The 20444-nt window shown below is 36.4% G+C and overlaps 1 protein-coding gene and 1 pseudogene across 2 annotated transcripts; both read left to right on the forward strand.

Annotated features, from left to right (window-relative positions):
• Positions 1 to 36: 36 nt before the first annotated feature.
• LOC120200883 (exocyst complex component SEC10b-like) lies at positions 37 to 18654 on the forward strand. 2 transcript variants are annotated; one of them, XM_039201614.1, is made up of 25 exons: positions 37 to 132; positions 2389 to 2457; positions 2572 to 2826; positions 2910 to 2984; positions 3346 to 3447; positions 3589 to 3639; positions 3716 to 3821; positions 4072 to 4182; positions 6368 to 6459; positions 6594 to 6762; positions 6848 to 6924; positions 7042 to 7140; positions 7220 to 7310; positions 15055 to 15140; positions 15230 to 15403; positions 15863 to 15916; positions 15989 to 16117; positions 16210 to 16302; positions 16402 to 16548; positions 16950 to 17047; positions 17293 to 17377; positions 17645 to 17703; positions 17894 to 17992; positions 18075 to 18158; positions 18251 to 18654. In XM_039201614.1, the coding sequence occupies exons 2-25, from the start codon at positions 2389 to 2391 to the stop codon at positions 18327 to 18329; spliced, it is 2484 nt and encodes an 827-aa protein (XP_039057545.1). In that variant the 5' UTR covers positions 37 to 132; the 3' UTR covers positions 18330 to 18654. The 2 variants fall into 2 exon arrangements, with proteins under 2 accessions (XP_039057545.1, XP_039057546.1); XM_039201615.1 differs by lacking the exon at positions 37 to 132 and adding an exon at positions 571 to 612.
• Positions 18616 to 20382, forward strand: LOC120200866 (annotated as a pseudogene).
• Positions 20383 to 20444: the final 62 nt, after the last annotated feature.

A 20444-nucleotide genomic window follows, 5' to 3' on the forward strand; every position in this document is an offset into this window, starting at 1 on the left:
AATTTGAAGGGAAGTAGAGAGAAAAAAACTTGGGTCAAGCCTCAACTCAATCCCAAACAAAGAGCACCGCTGCCGTCAATCCATTCGTGTAATCTCCCCTCAATTCTCGGTTGTGGATCTTTGTGGATCAAGGTTAGATCAACCAAAAACCTCCCACATATCTCTGCTAAATTTCTCTACTTCTTTCCTTCAAACCTATATTTTTTCTTTTTATCTTGTATTTCAGATTTTGATGAAACCAATTTTCCCTGGACCCTGACTTCTGGCCTTAATTACCATTTCACTTTTTATTTTTATCATAAGGTTACTTTTTTTTGAAGACCTCTGCATATGAATTACAATATGTTCTTTTTTTTGTAAGTTATATATATATATATATATATGAAATGAAATTCTAGATAATCTTTTGTGCATGTATTACTAACGGATAAAATTTCGGGCAATCTTTTCTGTCTTTGAAGCCGAAGAGTAGAAACTTTTATATCTTATTTATGGAATTTTATTTTTCTGGTGTTCACGGGAAAATGGGGAAGAAAGGGTGGTAAAATTGATGACCAACTAGTGGATGTTGCGCAAGATCTACATTGATCATTTACATGCCATGTGCTTCTGGTCAGTATTCCTGTTTGAAGTGCTACTGAAAGGGATACATTGATTTAAAACTGAAAAGTGTTAGGAGGGATTGTGTAGAAGTTAAACTTGTGTGTGGAATGGAATAAAACCACTCGGTTTTAGAACTAGTTCTATTTATCTCAAGAACGATTTGTTTGTATTAGGTACCTAATGGTAGAATATTTAAGACCACAATTTCCCGAACAAATGACTGGAAGTTTTAGCCAATTTATGGTATTTGGTCTTTTTCAAGTAGATAGACATGTATAGATAATTGCTTGAATTAAACTCTAGCATAATCTGGACATTATCTCTGTCAATTCTATGAACTAGGTTCATGAGTAATCTAATTGTTAGGCTTATGAGTGTTTTTTATGATCTAAATGAGGAAGCCCTTTGCACATGCACGTGGGTTCAACTATTGAAATATGCCTTCATAAATTATAAATAGAGACCTTGATTAGTAATTTCAACTTTAGAATTATCTAGATATGACTGTAGGATATATACACGCTCAAACACACTCCAAGGACCCAAAGTGAGTGGGAAAAGAAGTGAAGAATTTTGAGAATATTTATCGTATACTGTTTTTTTACTGCTTGTGGAAAACAAAGTTTGAAGCTAATCTGCTGCATTTATTGAATTTACTTTTAAATTGATTTATTGTTTTCAACTTTCAAATGTTTGGAACCTGACATTAGGTTGAGTGAGTTTATAAATGAGTATTTTTTCTCTTCCAGATTTGAGTGGATTAGTCATAATTATTTTTGAACTAATTTGGACAGGTTTTAGATTTTATGCTGCCTCAGGGTGCTTGAACATCAAGTTATGGAACCTTAAGAAGTTATACCATTATATCAATTGTTTTTGTCCCTCACAGTTTAAAATCTGTATTGGGGATTTTTATATTTTTGGACCTAGAATTCTTCAGTAGTTCAAGGGAGTTTTAGTGGAGAGTTTTAATCTCCTTTTCAGCAGACTGAATTTAGGAAAATGATGACATAGTCTCATTTACTGTAACATATGATATTTTTCATTTATTGGCAGAATTGATTCTTCCTTCTGTCTAAAATTTAGAGGTTTCTTATGAAGGGGTTTTTTAACGAGATCTCCAATTCTTATAAAAAAAAATTTAGAGGTTCCAAGGCTTGATCTGTACTGTTGTCACTTGTTCCTAACATATATGCACTGTTGCATTTATTGGCAGCTGTGTCCATTTTCTTATTCCATGGTTTATAAAGTGATTAAAAAACCTGATTTCTTCTTATTTATGGTCCTAATTTGTTGCTTCTCTGTAGAAGAATAAGTTAAACCTGAATTCTCTCTATTGCATGGCTAATTCATGCACTTTGCAACGTTTTAGTCTGTTTGTCCCTGAAAATCTTTTAGCACTTGAAATTCTAGTTGAATCAATCAATAGCTTGTTGACCGTTAGATGAAAATTCAATGAATTGTATCTAAGCTGTGAATTGGAGGTAAGTTTTGTGTTCCTACCTGTTTCTGTTTGATAGCTGAGAAGATGCCGGACCATAAAGAAAAATGCCAAATGGTGTATTTACTTTGGTTTTCTAAGGCAATTGATGTACAGGATCAAATTAGGGCATGATGGGGTATTTAGAAAGCGTATGTAAAAATAATCACATTTATCTTGCGTGCTTTTTTATTGCGTCTGTCCTCAAAATTAAACTGTTGCAAGGGCTTTTCTTTTCTTCCAATTAATAAGAAATTTTGTTGCAATTTCATGTTACTTTTGTTTGTTTAATATGTGTCAAATAGATGCCAGAGGGGTCAAAATCTTCTTCTGTTAGTAATCTTCCACTCATCCTGGACATTGATGACTTTAAGGTAATGATTCTAACCACTGGTTTAATGTACCATTAGTTAAAGATTGTCAGAGCTTCTTTAATTTTTCTCATTGGATTCCTTTGGATAACTCTATGAATGGATGTCAACTTGTAGGGTGATTTTTCATTTGATGCATTATATGGGAACCTGGTTAATGAGCTCCTACCATCTTTCCAAGAAGAAGAAGCAGATTCAGCAGGTGATCATGGCCTTGGTGTGAGTGAGGTTCTACCAAATGGACATGCCCGTGCCTCTTCTGATGCAGCAAAATTCGCACAAGGACTCTCTAATCCTCTATTTCCAGAAGTAGATTCTTTATTATCACTATTCAAGGATTCTTGTAAAAAGTTGATTGATCTTCGCAACCAGGTTTATTTTGTAATAGTTGGTGATGGGTTTGATAAAACCATAGGATTCATATTAATGTTTTAATTTTGTTGATTGGAATGAAGATTGATGGAAGACTCTACAATCTCAAGCAAGAGGTTTCTACTGGAGATGCTAAGCACCGAAAGACACTAACTGAGGTAAGTCGGCAAAATTACTTCACACCATTTCTTTTGAATCATTTATGTGAAAATGGTACGAAAAGAAAGAATTATCTCTTTCATGCCTGTTGTTTTAGAAATGTATTTGTCTTTTGGATATTTAATGTTTGTCTCTCTACAAGAAAACTAAAAAAGAAAAGATGAAGTGCTATAGTTTCACTGACTTTGTTTGCAAGGATGATGGAGAGAACAAATAGTGAATATTGAGATAAATGTTTTCTTTTGAAAAGCTCTCAGCTTTGACATTTCTACCTTGACCTGAACAGCAATAAGGTGAATTCCACAAAGTATGAGTTACCATTGGGTCATGAACTGATTGGTTTTACTTATTTTTCTCCAGCTGGAAAAAGGTGTAGATGGGTTGTTTGACAGCTTTGCGAGACTGGATTCACGTATTTCAAGTGTTGGGCAGACTGCTGCAAAAATAGGTGATCATTTGCAGGTAAAATATCTGTTGTTTTAGCAACACTAACTTGTTTTTTATGCTCCTAGTTGGTTGTCATCATTTGATGAATAATATTGCTAAAAATTATATTTATTTATGGCATTTCCTGAATGCATTTATTTGGTATTTTCTTGTCAGAGTGCAGATGCTCAGCGTGAAACTGCTAGTCAAACCATAGAGCTTGTAAAGGTACTTTGAGTTGGTGTGTTTCATTTGCTATTTGTTGAAATTGCTTTAACACTTTTGGCAATTTAATACTTTGCAGTACTTGATGGAGTTTAATAGCAGTCCGGGCGATCTAATGGAACTTTCACCTCTATTTTCTGATGACAGTCGTGTTGCTGAGGCTGCTTCAATTGCACAGAAACTGCGTAAGATGGCATTACTTTACCATAGCTTTAGTTATGGCATATACTCACAAGCTCTTTTATTTACCAAATCTGTACACGAAAAGTGAGTCACTGAATGTGAAATCATGAATTGATATGTCCATTCTAGCAAAGTGTAACATATTTCATTATAGGAGCTTATTTCCATAACTGGCAACTGCAAATATACTTTTAAGGCTTCTTACAACTTTATGAACAGTATTTACCTTTCATGGGATTTCATTGATTTTAGGATCATTTGCTGAGGAGGATATTGCCAGAGCCGTGCCATCAGCTTTGGGAAGTGCAACTGCCAGCAGAGGATTAGAAGTTGCAGTTGCTAATCTTCAGGAATACTGCAATGGTATGCTAACTTTTTTGTTATATTTGCCTATCTTGAAAACCGAGTGATCAATGAGAATGATAGAAGAGTGAATGAGTGGGTTTTAGTGGATCTTGAAAGGGGAAATTTTGATGAAATTATTTTCTACCGAATAGTCATTTTAGCTAAATTATTTAAGTTGATTTTTTTCAACTTGATAATTTGTAGAAGCTTTAGAATCGAACTGTGAAGAGAAAAAGTTGGCAAAATTCTGTCTTATTAATGATCTCCCCTATTTTTTTAAGGACTACTCAATCTCGGTGTTAGTGAATGGATCTCCAACTGAGGAATTCCACATTAGTAAAGGGTTGAGACAAGGCTGCAGTCCGTCCCCTCTCCTATTTAATATAGTTGGGGAACTTTTAAACTTAATGTTGATCAAGGCTGCTGATCTAGGCCTTTTCCAAGGGTTCAACATTGGTAGGGTTGAAAATCCCTTCCATTTGACTCATTTACAGTTTGCAGATGATCTAATCCTATTCTGCAGAGATTCTCCAATGCATATCTTAAATATTAAGAGAGTTTTGAGGATTTTCAGTGTTATGTCAGGGCTGCATTTAAATCTGTCTAAGAGCACTTTGTATGGCGTTAATATGGAAGATGACATGCTAAAAGATTGGGCAAAGGAAGTGGGTTTTGGAGTGGGGTCTTTTCCAATGACATATCTTGGTTTACAGATTGGTACAAGGAAGAATTCTGAGGGTATGTGGGAACCGGTAATCCAGAATTTTAACAAGAGATTAGCTGGATGGAAAGCTAATTCTTTGTCGATGACTGAAAGACTAGTGTTGGTTAAACTTGTGTTGTCCTCCTTGCCAATTTTTTTCCTCTCTATTTTCAAAATTCCTTTCAAGGTGACTCAGAAGTTGAATTCTTTGATTGCTAAATTTCTTTGGGGAGAAGACCAAGCTAAGAAACAAATTCACTGGGTGAATTGGAAATCAGTTGTCAACCTTATGAAGAGGGAGGGTTGGGAACCTAGTCCTGAGTTTGATGAATAGAGCCTTGCTGGGGAAATGGGTCTGGAAATTCGCAAATGAAAAAAACAGTCAGTGGAAAAAGATGATCTGCTGTAAAAATAACGTTAGTAACTTGTCTCTCTCAATAACAAAGGTTTTTTCACCACTAGATTCTTGGATATGGAGAGGTATTATGAATAATTATGTGAAAAAGGATCAGATTGGAGACTGTTTGAGAGCTAATTCAAAGTTCCAAGTGGGGAATGGTAGGTCGATAGCTTTCTGGACTGATGTTTGGGTTAATAATTTGACATTAAAAACTCAATTCCCCAGAATTTTTGCTCTGTCGACTAATAAATTAGGGAATGTATATGGGTTTGGTGGTTTTGAAAATAATGTATGGGTTTGGAATATTCAACTAAGAAGAAATTTATGTGACTGGGAATTAGACCAGTGGATTGCTTTAATGTCTTTGATTGATAATATAGTGTTGTCCGGTTCAGTGGATGATTTTCTTGCTTGGTCGGGAAAGGGGGATGGAATGTTCTCGGTCAAGTCTTGTAGAGTGACGTTATCTTGTAGTTCTGAAGGAAGTTTTGAGTGGAATAAGTGGGTTTGGTCTGGATTGGCTCCTCCTAGAGTTCAAACTTTTCTGTGGCAGATTTGTCATCGTAAATTGGCAGTTAGAGTGGAGTTGAAGAAAAGAGGGATTCTTTAATTACTGCTATGGACATTGTTCTTAGATGGATTCCTAGGAGTTGTAATATGGAGGCCGACAAGTTAGCTAAGCAAGGGATTGGTTGATTGTTGCAGGCTTATTGTTTTAATGTTTTGTGTTTTTTTTTCGGGCTATGTATAGACTATAAGTCTGTAATGGTGTTGATAGTTTGGTTAACAGGTCACCCAAACAGAGGCTGGTGCATTAGCTTAGTTAGTTTAGCCTTAAGTTAGTGTTGTTGTATATGGTTGTTTACGGGTGTTTTGTGGTTTTCTGTTTTTGAGGGGGGTGTTTCTCTGGATGTATCTTATGTAATTTCAGATGTTGAATGAAATCCTAAGGCACTCTTTTCCTCCTTCCACTGATTAAGGAGCTTTCTTACAAGCTCCATTAATCAAGAAGGGATTTTTTAACGAGGCCTTCAATTCTTATAAAAAAAGGACTAGTCTATCAAATTTCGTGATTTTATCTTTTTCTGAACTCTTTGTAGAATTGGAGAACAGATTATTGGCTCGGTTTGATGCTGCATCACAGAGAAGGGAGTTGACTACCATGTCTGAATGTGCAAAAATTTTATCTCAGGTATTAATTAATTGTATATATAATTGTTTATTCTTTATAAAATTTAATTCAGTTATTAGTTTCCTCGCTGAGCAAGTTACTTTATGCAGGAAGCTTGTTAATCAATTTTGAATAGATCTTTTTCACAAATGCAGTTTAACAGGGGCAGCAGTGCCATGCAACACTATGTGGCAACTCGTCCAATGTTCATTGATGTAGAAGTCATGAATTCAGACACCAGATTAGTACTTGGCGACCAGGGTTCTCAAGCTAGTCCTAGCAATGTTGCTCGTGGGCTTTCTTCATTGTACAAAGAAATTACAGGTTGAGAGACTTGTTGTATTGTTTGATAAGTCAAGGGTTTGAGTTCACCAATAGATGTGTTGTTCCTTTGTTGTTTGTCTTGCAGATACCGTGCGCAAAGAAGCAGCTACAATTATGACTGTGTTCCCGTCTCCTAATGATGTTATGTCAATTTTAGTTCAGGTGAATTGAAGAATCAGTATTTCAAGTTCCTTTGTTATTGAACTTAATCAATATATATGCAGCACCAGTATGACTACCGGTTTTCTACTTACATTTTGTTTCCCATGTCATATGCAGCGAGTTTTGGAGCAGAGGGTTACTGCTCTTTTAGACAAATTATTAGCGAAGCCATATCTTGTAAATCCTCCTCCCATGGAGGAAGGTGGACTTTTATTGGTAAGTGAACTTATAAAATTGCATCCATAATTAGAAGTGGCAAATTTTGACTCTACATGTATTCTACTTGAGGTTTCAGTATTTGAGGATGCTAGCTGTGGCATATGAGAAGACCCAGGAACTTGCTAGAGAGCTACGAGTTGTTGGATGTGGTGATTTGGATGTTGAAGGTAACAATATTACAATAGCTTCTTCACAAATCTCCTTGAAGTGCATATTCCTTTTATAATTTTAAACACCATATGGAACTAAATATAGTTAGTTAATTCATGTAGATTGTGTTGAATATGGGATAACATGGAAAATAGACTAAAGTGGATGGTGGTCGTCTCAGTTGAATTAGAAAATTAAAATAAAATGTACAGTATGGATTTCAATCTAGAGATATGATGTTATCAAGGGTGCGAGGCGCATAAACCTTTATATTGCCTCTAGGACAAGGTGCGAAAAAAGTGCTATCCTGAGTGAAGTGCAATATCCAAGTGTGTTTTTGTAATATATTTTATAAATCTTAAGATATATAATAAACTCTAAAGTGGGGTCTAGGTTATCTGCAAAACATCCAATCCTTTTATTGCTCACAGCATACACAATTTCCTTATGGTCAATGTTCGTTGTTGAATGCTCAAATTACGAAGTATAGAGTTTGATATCATCCCTTTCTTACCAGGAAACGTATATCAAATGAAAAAAATGAAAAATAAAAGAAATTGAAGAGAAATTCAATCAGGTGTTTTTTATGCCTATTGCCTTAAAAAAAGCGTGCCTAAGAGCTCTAGGTGTGCTCATAATCAAATGGTCCTGGCCTCTTTTGTGGTATAATGCTATGGCGTAAGGCGCAGGCGTGTGTAGAGACACACCTTGACAACACTGAGTAGGAAGAAAGTTGTGTATTAAAGTTAATGTGGATGGAGCTGTTAACAGGGATTGGAGTGCTGGAGGTATACTCCGTGATTCAGCCAGCAATTTGCTTGGATCCTTTTCAAAATCTATAGGGCCAGGCCCTCCTGCCTTGTCTAATATTCTAGAGTTTTAGCGAGCTATGATGTGTGGTTTTTTTTTTGATAAGATTTGAAGGCCTCATTAAAAACTACCTTCTTGATTAATGGAGTTAATGTGTAAACTCTTTAATCAGCTGAAGATGGAAAAGAGTGCTTTATAACTTTATTGAATAAAGTAGGAATTACAGCCTAGAGGAAGAAAACCCAATAACCCTTACAAATAATCTCTCGAAAACAAAATACATAAAATTCAGCCTATACCAGCCTTTGCCAAGGCATCAGCCTCCATGTTAGTTGTTCTTGTAACCCATCTAACAAATACCCCACAAAACCTAAGTTTAACAACTATATCTTTAACAATATAAGCATACACAGCTGGACAAGAATCAACTTTAATAATCCAGTCCACAGCTACCCTGCTGTCACTCTCAACAATCAAACGAAATTTTTCCCTCCCTTGGATAGATGAGACGAAAACAAGTCCCCTTTGAATAGCTTTAAGTTCCTTCAAAGTTGGAGGACCCGGACCCTCTGACTCCTGAAAATTCCTAATATTGCACCAAGATGATCCCTTAAAATGCCTCCCAACCCACTTTTCTTCCAATCACTACTAGTGGCAGCATCCACATTCAGTTTAATGAAGCCTATAGGAGGAGGACACCAGGGAAAGTTAGAAGACTTCAGGGACTTGTAGGACAAATGGGAATCCCCTATTGAAGGTCCGAAATCAACGAGTCTTTAGGAATAGAGATATCCTTATACTTAGCTAGGAACCAAGATGCAAGCCTGACTCTTGCTAAAAAGAATAATTCAATCTGGTCCAACTTCCCCCCTTCAAAAACAATTAAATTTTTGGTTTTCCAAACAGTCCAAATAACAACCCCAGGAATGAATGACCATATAACAGAGTTTGGCTTCAACTCTTCCCAGCCTAAGAGAAAAGTTTTAGCATCTTCATGAAGAACAGAACTAACACTCCACAATTGTAAAAATTTATTCCATAATGCCCACACAACCGAACAGGAAAAGAATAAATGCGAGGAAGACTCATCAACCTTTTTACAAAGAGGGCATAAAACATCATCAATTCCTTGAACTCCTTTTCTTGTCAATTCAGTTTTAACAGCAAGCTTTTGCTGCACAATTTGCCACAATAAAGTCTCAACTCGAGGTGGTAGTAATCCTGTCCAAACAACCTTCATCCAGAATTGAACCTCTTCGGATCCCTTCGGATCCAGAAACACATTTCTTAACACAAGAACTGACTGTAAACATACCATCCCCACTGCCTTTCCAAATTAAGCCATCACTGGATTCTGTAGACAGAGAAACAAGAGAAACAAGAGAAATAGTGCTCATCAAGTTACACCATTGTTCAAACTCCCAATCATTTAAATTTCTCCTCACTTGAACATCCCAAATCCAGCCCGATGGATGAAAATCTCCAAACTCACATAGCTTTCCTGATTTATTAATAGCAATCAAAAACAATCTTGGAAAAATAACCTGTAGCGGATAATCTGTTACCCAAACATCCTGCCAAAATTGAATGTGCTTACCATTGCCAACTTGAAAGCTATATAAGGAACGAAAATTAGTACCAAATGAATCTTGCTTGAAATAATTATTAACCACTGCTCTCCACTGCCAAGAAATACCAGCTGGAAGATTACTGTCAAACAATAATCTAGAGGAATCGAAACTGTATTTAGAACAAATAAATCTCCTCCAAACCGAATTTCTCTCGTTTGCAAATCTCCAGGACCATTTCCCTGACAAAGCTCTGTTCATAAAATTCAGATTACGTACTCTCAACCCTCCCTCATTCTTAGGTTTACAAACTTCAGCCCATTTAACCCAGTGATTTTTTTTACCATTCCCACCTCCCCATAGAAAATTAGACATAATAGAATTGAGAGTCTTAAGGATTGAAGCTGGAATCTTAAACATTGACAAAAAATAAGTGGGCAGTGAGCATAAGACAGATTTAATCAAAACCATTCTTCCAGCTAGTGATAAAGTCGCTCCCTTCCAACCTACCAATTTTGAGTGAAAATTTTGCACCACCGGTTCCCAAATAATTGAGGAATTCTTTATTGCACCTAGAGGGAGACCTAGATAATTAGAGGGAAAACTACCCACTGCACAGCCAATGGAATCTGCCCAAGTTTGAACCTCCTCTAAAGATATGTTTACTCCGAACAGTCTGCTCTTCTTGAGGTTTAGCTGCAACCCTGACTTAACCTCAAACACTCTAAGCACCCTCTTCACATTCATGATCTGCATCTTCGAAGCCCTACAAAAAATGATTAAATCATCCGCAAATTGTAAATGTGTAAGATTGAAAGACCCTTCCTCCTTACCAACTTTCAAACCAGAAAATAATCCCTCTGAAACCGCCCTTAGGATTAGTAAATTCAACAATTCCCATACTAGATTAAATAATAAGGGAGAGAGTGAACAACCCTGTCTTAGCCCCTTTGCCATTGGAAACTCCTCCGTTGGAAACCCCATTAACCAACATCGAAATCGAAGCTGTAGTAACACATCTCCTAATCCAACTAATCCAAGTAGAGTCGAATCCCATTTTTTCCATTACCTTGAACAAAATAGGCCAATCAACAGTATCGTAAGCCTTCTTGAAATCAACTTTCAAAACACAACCCTTTAGCCCTTTCTTCCTCCAATAATCTATACCCTCGTTTGCAATTAGATAGCAATCCAAAATCTGTCGACCGGGAATGAAAGCAAATTGAGTCGGGCTTATGATATCTCCTATACAACTTCTAAGCCTCCTTGAAAGACACTTGGTTAAATTTTGTAAACTCCTCCCGCTAAGCTTATGGGTCTAAAATCTTCAAGGCTCCCATTATTAGACCCTTTAGGAATAAGGGTGATAAAGGTATGATTAATACCATACTCCCATTCTTTCCCCAAAGAGAATTTTTGAAAAAAATCCATAATGTTATCCTTTAGCACAGGCCAAAACCTTTTGAAGAAACCCAAATTCAATCCGTCCGGTCCCGAAGCTTTGTTACTATCACAAGACTTTAGAGTCTCCCACACTTCCTCCTCGGAAAAAACCTTCTCTAAAAGACTACTTTGTTCGAAAGAGATTTTAGGGAAATGCAACCCTATATCTTCAACCTCCAGTGTAGACCTCTGATTGAAAATTTTAAAAAAGTGATCTTTTACAGCAGCTTTAATAACATCTGGGTCTCTTGTAAAATTCCCATTTACCTTTAAAACAGTCAATGCATTTTGTTTTCTCCTCACCGAAGCACAAGTATGAAAGTATCTTGTGTTTCGATCACCATCATTCACCCACCTTTGTCTAGAATTTTGATGCCAAATCTGCTCCTCAATTCTATGAAGTCTCGACAATTCTCTTCTACACGCGTTTAACTCATCAACAATCTCCTGAACTACCATGCCTTTGCTGTGCTACCACCTCAAGCTTTTGAATTTTATTTTCTAACTCAGAAATTGCAGTTCCCGAAAACTTGCTCTTCTTCCCTGCCCACAGTTTGATGGCTAATTTAGAGTTCTTCAAAATACCAAGAATTCTTGATTTTCTCTTGCGCTTCTTGCAATCTGTAATTGTTTGACAAACCATTTCCTGGAAACCATCTTCCTCCATCACATAATTCTATAGTCTAAAAGGCTTGTTTCCCCAATTTACACCTCCGTTTTGTAACAATATAACATTGTGATCTGATATGAACTTAGGAATAAGTGACTGAATAATCTCAGGAAAAGAAGCCAAGAATTGTCCATCCATCAGGAATTTGTCCAATCTAACAAAAGTGAGATCATCTTGGTTATTACTCCAAGTAAACCTTCCCCCCTCCATGGGCAGATTAATTAATCCTACAGACTGAATAAAATGAGAGAAAATCCTCATTGAAACTCTATTATGAGCTCTACCCATCTTCTCATCTTCACACAAGTAAACATTGAAATCTCCTCCAACACAAACCGGCAGATTCTGTCCCGAAATGAATTGACTAAGTTCTTCAAAGAAGTTTTCTTTTTCCTCCTCCACAAAAGGACCATACACATTAATGAGGACACTTTTGAACTGATTAAATATGAATTTTCCTGTAACCGCAATGAATCTTCTGTTTATGCAATGATCTTCCCTCTCAAACACTTCATCATCCCAACAACATAACAACCCCCTGAAGAACCAATAGTTGGCGATTCAACAACCCCTTGAAAACCATTTAACCCGTTTTTTCTAAGAAAAGACCTTTGTATCTTCTCTGCTTTGGTTTCTTGAAGCCAAAGAAAAGAAGGATGAGAGTTTGCAACTAATCTCTGCACCGCTCTTTGTTTTTCCTTTTTACCCAAACCCCTTATATTCCATGTGATTATGGCTAAGTTTTTCTTCATAATTAATAACTGAACAATCCCCAATACGACTCTCAATTAGCCATATTACAACCTTTCTGTAAGTTAATTATTTTTTCCAAAAAAGCTTCCTTCCCCTGCTTGAAGGAAACACCCAAATCTGACTAATTTGCCATGTAGCGACTGCTTCATCTAAGAGGTCTGAAAAGACTGAAGAAGCTGCTGTAGAAATACTGACTTGATCTACTGTTTCCCTAAACAATAATCTTTTAACTCTTCTACTGGTCAATCGGGAATTGGATAGAAAAGGTTGTTTATCCAAATCACATCCTACAGGCTCTCCATCTATACCTCCACCACCAGATTCCAGGACTAAATTTGGAATCTCACAATCTAGTAAATTAAGCCCTCCTGTTTTAGAAGTCTGCTGAACATCTGAGCAAAACTAATCCTTAACCATCTTTGAATCTGAAACAACCTCGTTAACAATATTTCCATTCTGATCATTCCCATGCCAGTAATTCCTCTCCTTAGTTCTTCTGTAAACTCTACTATAACATGACATTCTCCTCTTATCTAAAGGCACACTCTTGGAGGAATGCGAGCTTTTGTGCACTGTTAACGAACGACCTCTGGAATGGTCTTTTAATATCTCTGAATTAGAAACTAACATCAATGACTTAGTTTCTTTAACCTCACTGTCTTCACTGCCAAAAGAATCAGAATTCTTACTGGACACCCTTTTAACTATTTCATATCACTGCTCTCCTCTGCTTTTCTTCTATTTTTAACCAGTTTACCAAACTTGTTAATTGTGTAAGCTGGCCCAGAAGGAATTAATTTATAAAAATCTAGTCCAGGCAGCTCAAAATCATCCGATTAGGCTTGTGATCCATTAGCCGAAATATTTGAATTCCTGACACCCAAACCTGCAAAACTCTCCTCCTCTGTTTTTCCCAACGTTGTGTGAACATGACAAACTTGTTCTAATACTCTTCTCATGTTTGGTAAATCTTGGAGAATGTGTTTCCCCATCAGTTTCTGCTAAGCCAGAAAAACTCCCTCCTCTATCCAAAAGTTAACTTTTTGTCTGCATTTCTCTGCTGATTTGACTGGACTTTTCTCAAATTCTGACATATCCCTATCTTCCTCGTCCTCATACCTCAACTCACCACAATTTTCTCCAACTGCTCCGACCACCGGAGAAATTTTGAAAAAAGGCTTTGAATCATCATAAACCGATCCAATCTTAATATTAACTCTGAACGATCTCCCATAGGATCCCAGAATAATAAATTCTGGCACATCAAACGGGCTAACCACTCTCATAAGAATCCTCGCAGAAGTGAGATCATCCCTGTTCTTGGTGGAGTCATGAATTTCCACCATATTTCCCCATCTCCCAGCTATTCTTTCTAAGAAAGATTCGTTCCAGCATAATAGAGGAATCCCGAATATCTCAACCTGGCAAAATGCCATAGGAACTCCATCCTCATTCAGTAAAGGAGTCGATCTTTCAAACCACAAGCTTATCACATCTTTCTTCTTTGTCCAAGCTTCCATCATATCTTCGTAGGATTTGAAAGAGATAACGCAGGAATTCCTGGCATATCCCCAGCCAACAATCTGAACTTCATAACCTTCATCATCAAAGAACTCCTTAACTGAGTTAAAATCCAAGGAAAGCTTAACAATCCCCGTTAAAGAACTTTTGACCCAACTCGAGCTCTCAGACGGAATATGCATTTCCAGAACATTCTTCCTTACTTTCTCCCTGTGACTCCCTTCAGAATGAAGCTCCGAATACCCCAACGCATTATTTCTCATACTAACGGACAGTAAAGCATCTTTATACGATCTTTCATCCCAAATATTCCTGCTGGTAAAATCTGTCGCTTTCAACTTTGAAGGTCCTGCTGCACTCGAGACTGGGGCCGGAATAACTGGACTGACCTTCCCTACTATCCTTGGACGAACATCATTGTATTTTGCAATTCCAACTGAAATCCTTCTCCCATCTATCAATGATCCATTTAATATATCTATCGCTCGCTTTAAACCTGATTCTCGCTCAAACTGAACAAAAGCAAAAGTCGAAAATCTATATTTAGGATTTCTTGTTTCTTTTGGGATAAAAACTCTCTCTACTGCTCCCTGAGCCGAAAAAGTTTCCCTAAGCACACGTCTAGATACTCTCCTACTGAGATTGTCAACAAACACCTTCCAAACCTCACCGGAATCTATCTTGTCTTTCTTTTGCTAGATTGTACCGTAGTCAGGATGTACTGGTTTCTATTTCTAATAAAATTCTGAGGTACTCTTTTCCTCCTTCCAATGTTTGTTGAATTGATGCTTTAGCTATTTAACAAATACGAAGGGGCTTTTTAATGATACCTCCAATATTTATAAAAAAAAGTATTCTTTTAGCTGAATCAGTAATTGTTTTACTATCCTTATGAAAACGTATGACCATCGACCTATATTTAACAATACGACTGTAGTAGAAAGGTTAACATTGTATGTATAACCGATAATAATATTAACTGAGCCCTATTTACAGGTCTCACGGAGTCTCTATTTTCTTCTCACAAGGATGAATATCCCGAACATGAACAAGCATCTCTTGGACAACTGTATCATGCAAAGGTTTGCAAACTTGCTTTGCTTGTTCCCCAAAGTTTGAGTACTTGATTTGCTTCATTCTTGCAGATTGTAACTTATGTTCTCTGGTGCAGCTGGAAGAATTGCGTGCTGAAAACCAGAATGTTTCTGATTCAGCTGGAACGATAGGGCGCTCTAAAGGGGCTTCAGTGTCTTCGTCACATCAGCAGATATCTGTTGCAGTTGTGACAGAGTTTGTACGATGGAATGAAGAAGCATTAACCAGATGTACTTTATTTTCATCTCAGGTGATAATTTTCCACCAACCAGTGGTATGCTCTATTACTTGTGTACAATCTTTTTTGCAGGATAGACTGCATAGAGGATTTTACTGATCACCAATAAAAGTGGTTTAAGGGAAATTTTGTGGTTTTTGAGTGTTTCTATTATGTATAAACAATTAATTGTAATGTCCTTAAAATTTATTCTAAATCTTAACCTTCCAGTGGGTTTCTTAAGGTGCATGCTAATATTTTGTTTGAAAAGCTTTGCAATTTTTTATAATCCAGAGGCCTTATCCACCGCCATGGCTGGTATTGTAAATTGAGGGATAGTTGATGTGACATGATTGCATATATGAAAATTAAGCATGCATTATGCAACGGAATGCTACTGTAGTAAAAAGAAAATGCTTGCTGATAAAAAAAAAAGATATTATGACATAAATGAGACCAATTGCTAACTTAAATGCAATATGTTTTTGACAGCCTGCCACACTTGCAGCCAATGTAAAAGCAGTGTTTACTTGCCTACTTGACCAAGTAAGTTGGCTTTAGACATGTTGGTTCTCTAGTTTCTTTTGTCTGGGTACTTATTTTATCTCAATTTTTTAGGTCAGCCAATATATAACTGATGGACTTGAACGGGCTAGAGATAGCTTGACTGAGGCTGCAGCCATGAGAGAAAGGTTTGTGCTAGGTACAAGTGTTAGTAGAAGGGTGGCTGCTGCAGCTGCTTCTGCGGTAAATACATGATTATGCTATATTTCGAGAATTAAGTTCAATTTAACCAAAAATAATAATGAAATAAGGTTGGTTAATTACCTGATGTGCAGGCAGAAGCTGCAGCAGCAGCTGGTGAAAGCAGTTTCAGATCTTTCATGGTTGCTGTTCAGCGTTGTGGCAGTGGTGTGGCCATAGTTCAGCAAGTACGTTGTGTTTCTTGTTTATTTCTTATAGTAATGTTCACAATGAAAGAATATTATATTCTTCTGAATATTTGAACAAATCTTGCCTTTTATTTCCAGTACTTCGCAAATTCTATATCTCGGCTCTTATTGCCTGTTGATGGTGCTCATGCGGCTTCTTTTGAAGAAATGGCCACAGCAATGTCTAGTGCAGAGGGTGCTGCTCATAAAGGGCTTCAGCAATGCATTGAAACTGTGATGGCTGAGGTCAGTTAACTTCTATTTTACCATTCCGTTTTTTCTGGGTAATATTGTCAAGCTAATCGTCGGATACAGACGTCTCCAACATGAGTTTGCTCAATTTTTTTCAAGTATTTCCTTATATTTGGAGGGTTGGACTTCCATATCAATGTCTGTTTTATTTGTCATCTATATGTACTTGTAAGAAAATGAAGAATTGGAGCAACATAGCTTAAGAGAGTGTCTATGGATTCGGGTCCTATATTTCTTTTATGAACTTTGTTTTCATTTCATTCCTTCTCTTCTCATCCACTACATGGTGCCTTTTTTTAAACTCTATCTTTTGCCAAACTTTTAGATTTACCTGTTATTTGCTCTCTTCAAATTTCTTAATGATCACCTGTTATGTGTTGGCGGAATCCTTTTAGGTTGAACGGTTGTTATCAGCTGAACAAAAGGCGACGGATTACCGCTCACCTGATGATGGAATGGCTCCTGATCATCGTCCTACAAATGCCTGCACAAGGTTTGTCCTTACTAGTTATATTTTGTGGGGTCATACTCTATGGATGTGAAACTGATTGATTCAGAAACATTAATCATCAAATTCCATTGCCTATAATTTTTGTTGCTTGGTTATCTTTATGTTATTTGCTGTCTAGTTAACTAAAACTCCATTGTTTCCAGGTTACAGTAGCTATCTTCTTTAGCAGTGCAGCTATGAAAACGAATTATTTTATGTATTTTTCTTGTCTTCTTTATCTTGTCTAGAGTTGTTGCTTATCTTTCTCGGGTTCTGGAGGCTTCTTTCACTGCACTGGAGGGTCTTAACAAACAAGCATTCCTGACTGAACTGGTATGATTTTTTCATTTGATATTCCCTTGATTTATATTGTTCTTAATTTTTGTGTACAAACAAGATTAGTTTGCATGGCATTGGCAAGAAATTCATGCACTTGTAACATTTCCCTTAATTGTTTTCAGTATTTTTGTTTTGTGGTATGTGGTATTGATTTTCTTTTTTCTTTTCTATTGTCATCTTTCCTGTCTCTGTTTATAATGTTTCGATTAATGAATATACCACATTTTGAAAAGTTTAATTGTGGATCCTATGTCATTTCAGGGAAATCGCTTGTACAAAGGACTACTTAATCATTGGCAGAAGTTTACTTTTAATCCGAGGTATTTGACCTTGCTCTAATGTTCTTATTTTGATGACCAATGAAATAGCCACAGTGATGCATGTCTTTGACTAGTTTTTGATTGAGAGAGGGCCTCTCATATACTTGTTGCATGTCTACCATATAGATCTTGTAAAACGTGTTGTAGTACATGTTTGCCTCATACTTTTGAATCTTTTATGTTCTTGTAGTGGAGGACTAAGACTGAAGCGTGACATAACGGAGTATGGGGAATTTGTGCGTAGTTTTAATGCTCCTACCGTTGATGAGAAATTTGAACTCCTTGGAATGTAAGTTATTGAATTCATGGAACATTGGATCACTGCTTTGTCATTTAGACCTCCATTTCATTGATCGACTGTTTGTCTCCAGCTTGGCCAATGTTTTTATTGTTGCTCCTGAAAGTCTCTCCAGCTTGTTTGAGGGAACACCAAGTATTCGGAAAGATGCACAAAGGTATTGCTCATATTAGTGGTTTTCTTTTTCTGTGAATTACATTTGATATGTTTGCAGAAGGTTGCTAGTTTTGACTTTGGCTCATACTTCAGGTTTATTCAGCTTAGAGACGACTACAAGAGTGCAAAACTTGCATCAAGGCTCAGCTCTTTGTGTTCGAGTTCTAATTGATTTAGAGCTGTGCTGTTTGTTTGTATTTGTTGTCGGACTTTTATCATCTCAAGCATATTCCCTTGGTTTTGAGTCACCATTACCGAGCAAGAGCTGGTCCGAGATTAAGTTTATTGCGGCGATAGTGAGCCCATGATTGAGCACAAAAATGAAGTACTATTTTATTTTGAATGATTTTTGTTTAATTGTTTCGACGGGGAAGAGAACGCAGAATTCGTAGGGTTGTGCATGTTAGGACGGTGATATGGGAAGTTGGATTATTTTCAGTTTTCAGTCGCAGAATTCAAGAAAAAGCAAAGATGTGGTGCCCTAGTTTAGATTATTATGTTTGTGGAATTGTGAGGTAATTAAGGTCCCGTACAATGCTTTTGCAGCCCTAAAGGTGTTTATTAGCAACAGAAGCAACGCTAAACACGGGTTTTTTTTATACCAAAATCTCGTCAATAGTGTTTTTTTCCCACCCAAAATAAAACACATCTTTAAGCTTTTGCGGTGGAAAAATTGGGTTGAAAGTGACATTTATTTTTTATCTTGTCAATTTATTTACACTGTTATTAATAATTTATAATGGTTAAGTTGGTATGTGAACAGTAAAATTATTAAAATAAGCATGTTTAGTATCTCTGCAAGTCATAAACGAAGCACTGAAAAGTTCTAATCGTTACTAGCCCAAAATAGCTATTCTCTCTTCATCGATACCATTCCGTTCAAGCTCGAGATCCTAAGCTACTTTGTCCCAAAAAAGTGAGGGAAGCTCCAAGACATTGTTTTGATCCCCTTAGCTACATATTTTTTTCACAACGATATATCATCCCCTAATTGGATATGAAAAAAGATAAATTAAATTAATAAAATATCTTTCAATCTGGTAGTGGTAGTGATATGCATCATCATCTAATTGAATATTAAATTTATTAAGATAAATTAATAATACATATAAATATTAAAGATCAAACTTATAATTATATTAATTTTATTAAGTTAGTACTTTCGTTCAATGTTAACACAAGTGATTTAGTTGAATACATTTAAATAGTTAGATAATATAATTAATAAAAATTTAAAAAATGATGGTCAAAATGAAAAGATACATAAACTATTCTATATATATATATCTCTTTGAATTAAATAATATTATCTAAAAATGGAATATAACATTGATGAATTTATATATAAAGTTAATTATTATTTTTTATATAATCTTGAAAAAAATGTTTCTATATAGAATCATTAACAAAAAAGAATACATCAGAAACTGATAAAATCCTAGAAGGCTAGAACATTTTTGTTTTAAGCAGGGTCTGTTATTGTTAAATCAGCCATAATTTGTTTTTAATATTTCCAACGCCGAGTCAGGTTGCAGCACCATCCAAATGTGATGTAGAAGCAGCAGCGTCGGCTTTTAATATAATAAGGTGATGAGGAGTCGAAGAAAGTAGAAATTTGTGGTTGTTTCTGTAGCCGCCCCACCTGGCAAAAGCAGGCCAGCTGGAGACTCCAATCGCTGCCACCAACATCTCCATTGGACACTTGGTATCACGCAAGCAGACAAAAATCTTTATTTATAAACCGCCATCCTAAGAACTCAAGCAAGCAAATGGCACTTGACAAGGTCAAACACATCGTTTCCTCCACACCACTTGTTGTCTTCAGGTACATTTCTCCACGTTCAAACTTTGGGATTTCTATTTCTAACCCTAAACTTTTGCTTCTTTGCAGTAAAACCTATTGTGGTTATTGCAATAGGGTTAAGCGGCTGCTTACTCAGGAGCTTCTTACAAGGGCATTGAATTGGATGAAGAAAGGAAACTTTATATATATATATATATATATATATATATATATATACCAAACAACTATTGTCGATTACCGTAAAACATTTTCTTGTTTTTGGAAGGTGATGGTGGTGAAATGCAAGCAGCTCTGGTTGAGTGGACTGGGCAGAGGACTGTGCCTAACGTGTTCATTGGAGAGACACATTGGTGCCTGTGATTGTAAGCCCAAATTCTCATTGATTGCTTGTGGAACGAGAAAAATACAGACAAGAACATGACTCTTTTATTTGTTGCAGCTGTTGTCAGCTGGTGAATCTCCTCACAGATGCCAGCGCCATTA

This window comes from Hibiscus syriacus, unplaced genomic scaffold (assembly GCF_006381635.1).
Source record: "Hibiscus syriacus cultivar Baekdansim isolate YM2019G1 unplaced genomic scaffold, ASM638163v2 tig00006613_pilon, whole genome shotgun sequence".
Taxonomy (NCBI): Eukaryota; Viridiplantae; Streptophyta; class Magnoliopsida; order Malvales; family Malvaceae; genus Hibiscus; species Hibiscus syriacus.